The sequence below is a fragment of the Tarenaya hassleriana genome, unplaced genomic scaffold (genome assembly GCF_000463585.1).
Source record: "Tarenaya hassleriana unplaced genomic scaffold, ASM46358v1 Cleome360, whole genome shotgun sequence".
Classification (NCBI taxonomy): domain Eukaryota; kingdom Viridiplantae; phylum Streptophyta; class Magnoliopsida; order Brassicales; family Cleomaceae; genus Tarenaya; species Tarenaya hassleriana.
The window spans coordinates 72,157-83,199 of NW_010966666.1; the positions used below are offsets into that span (position 1 = coordinate 72,157).

At 39.7% G+C, this 11,043-nt stretch overlaps 1 protein-coding gene across 1 annotated transcript in view; it reads left to right on the forward strand.

Annotated features, from left to right (window-relative positions):
• Positions 1 to 3,578: 3,578 nt before the first annotated feature.
• LOC104822532 overlaps positions 3,579 to 11,043 on the forward strand; it is an 8,747-nt gene continuing 1,282 nt past the window's right edge. The window contains exons 1-4 of the mRNA XM_019203544.1: positions 3,579 to 4,684; positions 4,779 to 5,080; positions 5,159 to 6,731; positions 7,092 to 7,403. Coding sequence (XP_019059089.1) covers positions 3,579 to 4,684; positions 4,779 to 5,080; positions 5,159 to 6,731; positions 7,092 to 7,403 — 3,293 coding nt within the window. The remainder of the gene's footprint in view (positions 4,685 to 4,778; positions 5,081 to 5,158; positions 6,732 to 7,091; positions 7,404 to 11,043) is intronic.

Genomic DNA, 11,043 nt, shown 5'->3' on the forward strand with positions numbered 1-11,043 from the left:
TTATGTTTGGATGCACTGCAAAAGTGTTTGGACACACTCTAAAGTTTGGACGCACTCTAAACGTGTTTCGATGCTCTTTAAGTATATTTCGATGCATTCTAAACATGTTTGGATGCACTCTAAGTATGTTTCGATGCACTCTAAACATGTTTTGACGCACTCTAAACATGTTAGGATGCACTCTAAACTTGTTAAGACGAACTCTAAACATGTTTCGACGCACTCTAAAAATGTTTCGACGCACTCTAAACATGTTTGGATGCACTCTAAACGTGTTTAGACGAACTCTAAACATGTTTCGACGCACTCTAAATATGTTTCGACGCACTCTAAAAATGTTTTAATGCACTCTAAACATGTTTGGATGCACTCTTATTATGTTTCGACGCACTCTAAACATGTTCGGACGAGCTCTAAACATCTTTTGTTGCACTCTAAACATGTTTCGACATACTCTAAACATGTTTTGACGCACTTTAAAAATGTTTCGATGCACTCTAAATATGCTTCGACGAGCTCTAAACATCTTTTGTTGCACTCTAAACATGTTTCGATGCACTCTAAACATGTTTTGACGAACTCTAAACACCTTTTGTTGCACTCTAAACATGTTTCAACGCACTCTAAACATGTTAGGACGCACTCTAAACGTGTTTCGACGCATTCTAAATGCATTTGGACGCACTCTAAACTCGTTTGGATGCACTCTAAGTATGTTTTGACGCACTCTAAACATGTTTGAATGCACTCTAAATGTGTTTGGACGTACTCTAAACGTGTTTTAGGACACGCAAAATCTGTTTACACGAACTTTAAATGTGTTTCAATGCACTCTAAATATGTTTCGACGCACTCTAAAAATGTTTTAATGTACTCTAAAAATGTTTTAATGCAGTCTAAACATATTTGGATGCACTCTAAACATGTTTCGACACACTCTAAATATGTTTCGACGCACTCTAAACATGTTAGGATGCACTCTAAACATGTTTAGACGAACTCTAATCATGTTTCGACGCACTCTAAATATATTTCGACGCACTCTAAAAATGTTTTAATGCACTCTAAACATGTTTGGATGCACTCTTATTATGTTTCGACGCACTCTAAAAATGTTTCGACGAACTCTAAACATCTTTTGTTGCACTCTAAACATATTTCGACGCACTCTAAACATGTTTGGCGCACTCTAAAAATGTTTCGATGCACTCTAAACATGTTTGGATGCACTGCAAAAGTGTTTGGACATACTCTAAACATGTTTGGACGCACTCTATACGTGTTTCGATGCTATTTAAATATATTTCGACGCACTCTAAACATGTTTGGATGCACTCTAAGTATGTTTCGACACACTCTAAACATGTTAGGATGCACTGTAAACTTGTTTAGACGAACTCTAAACATGTTTCGACGCACTCTAAAAATGTTTTAATGCGCTCTAAACATGTTTGGATACACTCTTATTATGTTTCGACGCACTCTAAACATGTTCGGACGAACTCTAAACATCTTTTGTTGCATTCAACATGTTTCGACATACTCTAAACATGTTTTGACGCACTTGAAAAATGTTTCGATGCACTCTAAATATGTTTCGACGAGCTCTAAACATCTTTTGTTGCACTCTAAACATGTTTCGATGCACTCTAAACATGTTTCGACGAACTCTAAGCACCTTTTGTTGCACTCTAAACATGTTTCAACGCACTCTAAATGATGAGGACATCGAAAGCAACATGGATCGCGTCGTCTTGCCGGATGGACCAATGATGAGATCAAAAGCGAGGAAATTTCAAGCTGCTCTAAACGGGCTCTTTCCTGACTGTTTGGGCCAAGAACACATGGAAAATGACATTGGATTAAGTCACACACAAGTCCAGCCCATTTGCAACATGATATCAAGTGTAGAAAGCCCAAAATGAAGGCCCAAATGTTGCAGCCCAATTCCATGACGAAAATGCCAAACAAATTCTGCTAATTCAAGTCTTCAAGCCTTTAATGTTGCTTCCAATCTACTCAAGTCAAAGTCCAACACAATTATGGCTTTGTTTTTCCAATAATTCCAAAGTTTTAGGAAGACTAGCACTTATTGTAGTTTTCTTATGTCTTTTGGTATTGTCTTGGCTCCTATAAATAGGTGAACTAAACTCATTTGTAAACACAGATTTCATCAATCAAACTTGTGAGAGTATTCTCTTTTAGTTCTTTGTGAACTATTTTCGAACTTATCGGATTTCTATCCGTGGCGTTCACCCGGCTTATCAAACGGACAGTCATAACCGTTTGTGGCGCCTTCGCATACCAAGGTTGCTAATCACGGCGTTAGGTCTAGGTCGCGGCAGTCTTTAGACTTGTGCCAAGGTTGATTCCTACCGGTTGGTTAGAGGTCGCGGTCTCCACCCGCCTAGTTAGAGCAAAGGTCCTCGGTTCCACATTAGTTGGTATCAGAGCTCGACTCTAATCTAGGTTTTATCTATCCTTTATCTATTTCAACTTTCATTTCGTTTCATTCTATCATCTTCTTCCTACTCATCTATTTCTATTCCATTTTTGTTTTCAAGTTTTGCATTTCTGGAAAAGGTTTTTAAGAAAAAAAAAGAAAAAGAGAAAAGAAAAACGAGAAAAAAAAACAAATCAAAGAAAAAAAAAGAAGAAATCAAAAGAAAAAGAAAAAAAAAAGTATTGGATTTGCAATTCATAGTATTAAAAAAAAGTGTCATACGTTTCTTATTCTACTCTTTCTAGTCGGTTTTCAATCTTGTTGCATTTCTGCATCTTGTTGCACCTTCCTTCGTCGTTTTATTCCTTGGTTTCTCTTGGTGAACGATTGCGGAAAAGATTTTCGATCTCGTTTGTGATAGTTCGATAAGAACCATATAGAGAATACTAAAGAGGGGTAAAAGGCAAGAGAGTGTGAGATCATTAGAGGGTAAAAGCCAATTATTGAGTGAAACACTTCTTTGAGTGAAATACTTGAGTGTGGTGAGAATATTTTTCTTCTTCTTTCTTTCTCCTTATCTTCTTTTGCAGAAAACATGGCGGAACAACAAAATCGTAATCTAGACAATCAGCAACATGGAGAAGTGAATCCACTCCAAATGCAAGCATTGATGGGTGAGCTACGGAGGATCATGCGAGCTGAATTGGAGGGCATCAATCAAAGGATGGATCGAATGGAAAATGGGGCACATGCTGCACAAAACCAGCCACGACAAAATGCTGGACGAAGAGTTCAAAATGTTCCTAGTGATGGAGAAGGAGCATTGTCGGATGAAGAAGAATTAGTTGAGCAGCCCCAAAGGCCTAGACGTGCACAACGGGCAAGGAATCATGTTGATGATGACTTGGGGAGTATCAAGATGAAGATTCCGTCGTTTCAAGGGAGAAACGATCCTGAAGTGTACCTCGAATGGGAGAGGAAAACGGAGATGGTGTTTGAGTGTCACCGTTACTCAGAGTTGAAAAAGGTGAAAATGGCAGCCGCGGAATTCAGTGATTACGCTCTTGTTTGGTGGGACCAACTCGTAATCACAAGGAGGAGGAATGGTGAATATCCTATTATTACATGGGATGAAATGAAGGCTGTCATGAAAAGAAGGTTCGTTCCTAATCATTTCCATCGTGATATACACCAAAGGTTACGGAAATTGGTGCAGGGAAATCAAAGTGTGGAGGAGTACTTCAAGGAGATGGAGATACTCATGATTAGGGCCGATATCGAGGAAGATAGGGAAGCTACTTTGCAAAGATTCCTTGGTGGTTTGAATCAAGACATTCAAGATAGAGTGGAATTACAACATTATGTCGAAGTTGAAGAACTGTTGCATTTGGCTATCAAATGTGAGCGACAGCTCAAGAGGAGGGCAAATTCACGTCCAACTTATAGCAAAGGATCATCTAGCATGAGATCGAGCTTTGTTAAGGAGGAAAAGTATGCCCCTGGATCAAAACAAGAAACAAAGCCAACCACATCAAACCAAGGGAATCGAGGTAAACCTGAATCTTCTACTGCACGCAATCGAGATGTTAAATGCTATAAATGCTTGGGCAGGGGCCATTTTGCTAACGAATGTCCCAATAGAAGAGTTATGGTGTTGCGTGATGATGGTGAGATAGAAACGGAGGCAGAATGTGATACAGAATCTATGCCATCATTAAAGGATGATTTTGAAGAGCAACTTCCTGCCAAAGGAGAAGCATTGGTTATACGGAGAATCCTGAATCTGAAAGCCAAAGAAGAAGAGGTAGTACAGCGGGAGAACATTTTCTATACTCGATGCCTTATTCAAAACAAGGTATGTAGTGTGATTGTTGATGGGGGGAGCTGTACAAATGTTGCTAGTGCTACAATGGTGGAGAAGCTGAATCTACAACCGACAAAGCATCCTAAGCCCTATAGGTTGCAATGGTTGAATGATAGTGGAGAGGTGAAAGTTTCCAAGCAAGTAAGGGTTCCTTTTTGCATTAGAAAGTATGAAGATGAAATTCTCTGTGATGTAGTACCAATGCAGGCCAGCCATTTGTTGTTGGGGAGACCGTGGCAGTTCGATAGACGTGTGCAACATGATGGTTACAGCAACAAATACTCGTTCGAGTTTAAAGGTAGCAAAATCCGACTTGTTCCTTTAACTCCGAAGGAAATCTACGACGATCATATCAAGCAGGAAAACACAAATGCGTGGCAGCGATGTCTTGAGTGACCATGAGGTAGATCACCAAAATGGAGAGTTCTTGAGAAAAACCCAGAAACAGACCTTTGAGAGCAAACCCGAGAGGAAACAAAAGAATTTCTTCCTGAGAGCTTGTGAGATAAAAAAAGCTTTGTTTTCAAGTCAGCCAATCATTGTACTTCTGTACAAAGAGGCTCTTTCTAACTTGAATGATTTTTCATCATCTTTGCCAAGTGTTCTTCAAGATGTTTTGCAGGAGTACAAAGACGTCTTTCCCAAAGACATTCCCCGAGAATTACCGGCGATTCGTGGCATTGAGCATCAGATAGACTTTGTTCCGGGCGCTAGCATTCCGAATAAGCCGGCCTACAGAAGTAACCCCGAGGAAACGAAGGAACTTCGAAGACAAGTCAATGAGCTGCTGGACAAAGGGTATGTGAGGGAAAGTATGAGTCCATGTGCTGTTCCAGTTTTACTTGTGCCGAAAAAAGATGGAACTTGGAGGATGTGCGTTGATTGTCGAGCTATCAACAACATAACGGTAAAGTATCGTCACCCTATTCCGCGTTTAGATGATATGCTTGATGAATTGCATGGTTCTTGTATATTTTCTAAGATTGACCTCAGGAGTGGGTACCATCAAATCAGAATGCGTGAGGGTGATGAATGGAAAACTGCCTTTAAGACTAAGCATGGTTTATATGAATGGTTAGTGATGCCTTTTGGTTTAACTAATGCACCCAGCACTTTCATGCGATTAATGAATCATGTCTTGAGATCTTATATTGGACAGTTTGTTGTTGTATACTTTGATGACATCCTAATCTATAACAAAGGTTTGAATGAGCATGTTGAATACTTGAAACTTGTTTTGGATGTCCTGCGACAAGAGAAGCTATTTGCTAACCCAGAAAAGTGTACTTTCTGCAAGGATAAGCTTGTGTTTTTAGGTTTTGTGGTGAGTGCACAAGGAATTCAGGTTGATAAAGAAAAGGTGCAAGCCATCCGAGATTGGCCGAGTCCTAAAGGTGTTGGAGAAGTTCGAAGCTTTCATGGCTTAGCTAGCTTCTACAGGAGGTTCGTAAAGGACTTTAGCACAATCGCAGCCCCACTTACTGAAGTGATCAAGAAGAACCTTGGATTTCAATGGGGAACAGATCAACAACGCGCATTCGAGTTGTTAAAGGACAAGCTAACCAATTCTCCCTTATTAGCTTTGCCTAACTTTTCTAAAACGTTCGAAATTGAGTGTGATGCTTCAGGTGTCGGAATAGGAGCTGTTCTCATGCAAGAAGGACGACCAATTGCTTATTTCAGTGAGAAATTGAACGGAGCAACGTTGAACTACCCAACTTATGATAAAGAGCTTTACGCATTGGTTCGCGCTTTGCAAACATGGCAACATTACTTGTGGCCTAAGGAATTCGTGGTTCACACCGATCATGAATCTTTGAAGCATCTAAAAGGCCAACACAAGTTGAATAAAGGACATGCCAAGTGGGTAGAATTCATTGAGACATTTCCATATGTCATTCGGTATAAGCAAGGTAAGGAAAATATCGTTGCCGATGCGTTGTCAAGAAGGTACGTTTTGCTCTCTACTCTTGATGCTAAGATGCTGGTATTTGAACACATCAAGGAGCTTTATGCTAATGATCATGACTTTAAAGATGTCTATGAATCTTGTGCGATGACTGCTAGTGGAAAGTTCTTTAGGCACGAAGGCTACTTGTTTCGTGAAAATAAACTTTGTGTGCCTAATTGCTCCATGAGAGAATTGCTTGTTAGGGAAGCTCACGGTGGTGGATTAATGGGTCACTTCGGAATAACAAAAACACTTTCGGTTTTGAAGGAGCATTTCTTTTGGCCTCACATGAAAAGAGATGTCGAAAAGATCTGTAGTGGATGCATTACATGCAAAAAGGCCAAGTCCCGACTTCAACCGCATGGTATGTATACTCCTCTACCAATTCCTAGTGAGCCTTGGATCGACTTATCCATGGATTTTGTGCTTGAGTTGCCTAGGACAAGGACTGGTAAAGATTCGATTTTCGTTGTTGTGGATAGATTTTCAAAAATGGCACACTTCATTCCATGTCACAAAACCGATGATGCATCTAATATCGCTTCTTTGTTCTTTCGAGAAGTAGTTCGATTGCATGGAATGCCTAGGACTATAGTTTCTGACCGTGATGTCAAATTTTTGAGCTATTTTTGAAAAACGTTATGGTCAAAACTTGGGACTAAGTTGCTGTTCTCTACAACTTGCCATCCACAAACTGACGGACAAACTGAAGTTGTGAATCGTGTTCTATCATCACTCTTGCGTTCCATTGTGAAAAAGAATCTTAAAACTTGGGAAGAATGCATACCTCATGTCGAATTTGCTTACAACCGATCAGTTCACTCCACTACTCACTTTTCACCTTTCGAAATTGTTTACGGCTTTAATCCTTTGACTCCATTGGATTTGATTCCTTTGCCATTTTCTGAACATGCTAACCTTGATGGAAAAAGAAAAGCTGAGTTTGTTAAGCAGATTCATGAGACAGCCAAGTTGAACATAGAAAAGAAGACGGAGCAATATGCAAGACATGCCAACAAAGGAAGAAAGGAAGTGATTTTTGAACCTGGCGACTGGGTTTGGATTCATATGCGTAAGGAAAGATTCCCAAAGGAAAGAAAATCAAAGCTGATGCCTAGGGGAGTTGGACCGTGTGACAACCCAGAGTACCGTAGGAGGGCGGGGAGTGATCGCCGGTGCAGAGGCACGGACAAGGGGCGGCTCCTGACGAGCTTCTGGGTAGGGGGTACAGGGATGAATCGAACACACCGGAATGAGAGAGATCCGAGGGCTGTATAGGTATGGGACTATGCAATCTAAGATAACATAAAAAGAATTAGTTGGACTACTCATAGCAACAAGGTGCACCTACCTTTTTGTTGGATCAAGTCACACACAAGTCCAGCCCATTTGCAACATGATATCAAGTGTAGAAAGCCCAAAATGAAGGCCCAAATGTTGCAGCCCAAGTCCATGACGAAAATGCCAAACAAATTCTGCAAATTCAAGTCTTCAAGCCTTTAATGTTGCTTCCAATCTACTCAAGTCAAAGTCCAACACAATTATGGCTTTGTTTTTCCAATAATTCCAAAGTTTTAGGAAGACTAGCACTTATTGTAGTTTTCTTATGTCTTTTGGTATTTTCTTGGTTCTCCTATAAATAGGTGAACTAAACTCATTTGTAAAAACAGATCCTTGATCAATAAACTTGTAAGAGTATTCTCTTTTAGTTCTTTGTGAACTGTTTTGAAATTATCGGATTTCTATCCGTGGCGTTCACCCGACTTATCAAACGCACAGTCATAACCGTTTGTGGCGTCTTCACTATACCAAGGTTGCTAATCACGGTGTTAGGTCTAGGTCGAGGCAGTCTTTTAGACTTGTGTCAAGGTTGATTCCTACCGGTTGGTTAGAGGTCGCGGTCTCCACACGCCTAATTAGAGCAAAGGTCCTCGGTTCCGCATCACTAAACATGTTAGGATGCACTCTAAACGTGTTTCGACGCACTCTAAATGTATTTGGATGCACTCTAAAAATCTTTTAATGCACTCTAAACATATTTGGATTCACTTTAAACATGTTTCGAAGTACTCTAAATATGTTTGGACGCACTCTAAACATGTTTGGATGCACTCTTATTATGTTTCGATGCACTCTAAACATGTTTCGACGAACTCTAAACATCTTTTGTTACACTCTAACCATGTTTGGATGCACTCTTATTATGTTTCGACGCACTCTAAACATGTTTGGATGCATTCTAAATATGTTTCGACGAACTCTAAACATCTTTTGTTGCACTATAAACTTGTTTCGACGCATTCTAAACATGTTTGGATACACTCTAAGTATGTTTTGATGCACTCGTTTCGACAAACCCTAAACATCTTTTGTCACACTCTAAACATGCATCGATGCACTCTAAAACATGTTTCGACACACTCTAAACATGTTTCGATACATTGTAAACATGTTAGGATGCACTCTAAACGTGTTTGGACAAACTCTAAACGTGTTTGGACGTACTCTAAACGTGTTTATATGAACTCTAAACGTGTTTCGATGTTCTCTTAGTATATTTTGACGTACTCTAAACATGTTTGGATGCACTAAGTATGTTCGGACGAACTCTAAACATCATTTGTTGCACTCTAAACATGTTTCGACACACTCTAAACATGTTTTGACGCATTCTAAACATGTTAGGATGCACTCTAAACGTGTTTAGATGAACTCTAAACATGTTTCGACGCACTCTAAATATGTTTCGATGCACTCTAAAAATGTTTTAATGCACTCTAAACATGTTTGGATGCACTCTTATTATGTTTCGACGCACTCTAAAAATGTTTCGACGAACTCTAAACATTTTTTGTTGCACTCTAAACATGTTTCGACGCACTCTAAACATGTTTGGCGCACTCTAAAAATGTTTCGATGCACTCTAAACATGTTTGGATGCACTGCAAAAGTGTTTGGACATACTCTAAACATGTTTGGACGCACTCTATACGTGTTTCGATGCTCTTTAAATATATTTCGACGCACTCTAAACATGTTAGGATGCACTCTAAACGTGTTTAGATGAACTCTAAACATGTTTCGACGCACTCTAAATATGTTTCGACGCACTCTAAAACATGTTCGGACGAACTCTAAACATCTTTTGTTGCACTCTAAACATGTTTCGATGCACTCTAAACATGTTTCGACGAACTCTAAACACCTTTTGTTGCACTCTAAACATGTTTCAACGCACTCTAAACATGTTTCAACGCACTCTAAACGTGTTTCGACACACTCTAAATGTATTTGGACGCACTTTAAACACGTTTGGATGCACTCTAAGTATGTTTTGACGCACTCTAAACATGTTTGAATGCACTCTAAATGTGTTTGGACGCACTCTAAACGTGTTTTAGGACACGCAAAATCTGTTTACACGAACTTTAAATGTGTTTCAATGCACTCTAAATATGTTTCGACGCACTCTAAAAATGTTTTAATGTACTCTAAACATATTTGGATGCACTATAAACATGTTTAGAGGAACTCTAAACATGTTTCGACGCACTCTAAACATGTTTTGACGCACTCTAAAAATGTTAGGATGCACTCTAAACATGTTTAGACGAACTCTAAACATGTTTCGACGCACTCTAAATATATTTCGACGCACTCTAAAAATGTTTTAATGCACTCTAAACATATTTGGATGCACTCTTATTATGTTTCGACGCACTCTAAAAATGTTTCGACGAACTCTAAACATCTTTTGTTGCACCCTAAACATGTTTCGACGCACTCTAAATGATGAGGTCATCGACTTAGATGAGCTAAACGAGGAGAAAGCGGAGCAAGGAAACCATGGAACGCACAAAGGAGATGAGGAGCACAAAGGAGCTAAGGAGGAGGACAAGCAAGGAGGGACAACCAATGAACTAGTCTTTCCGATCATTCCCGATCCACCACTCACAAGGGAACAAGCAAGGAGCCTGCGTTCAAGAATCAACAAGTTCGTGGCCAAGACCCTTGAAGACAATCCAAGAACCGAAGAAGCTTGCGGATTAAGCAACAAGAGCCTGCTCGTTTTTGAGCTCTTGTTGTCCAACACCTGAAGACGCCATTAGGGAGCTTGTTGTGGAACACCTGATCAGCATAACAAGCACCTGAAATCATCAAAAGTCTGATCTCAAATCTGCCAACTCATCCTAGCCGTTAGAATCATCATTCAAGGGATTTCTGCAGATTTGGGGACTTTCCCTTAGAAGATGGGAGAATCATCTTCTTGCCATATTCATACTATCAGTTGGAGTTTGATTGCTGCAGAAGAATTCTCTTTCCTTTTAAGTATTTTCCAGCAATTGTTTCCTTTCTTGTTAAACAATCAGCTAGCTATTTTCCTTTTCTTCTCTTCTGCGAATTTGCCTATTTAAACAGGCCCATTTGTCAAGTTTTTACAGATTAGATTACATAATAAAATTTAGAGCATTTTCTTGTTCATCTCTCTCGATTTTGTCTTGAAATTATCAAGCAAACCCGAGTCTTCGAGCTAGTGTTTGGATAAGATTCTCAATTTCATTAGCCGAAACCTTTGTGACGAGATCAAAGAGTCTGTCATCCCTCCTTGTGGTGTCATCTATCCATCGTAATTTTCATCCTCTTTGAAGTGAAATATGAGTGCTCATAAGCCTAGAACACTTCTCCATCACTATCCCTTGGAATCGTTTGGTGAGAAGCCCATAAGCCTACCGAATCTCCAATCTATCCCGACCCTTGCTCCATTGGACAACCGTGCGTGTATCA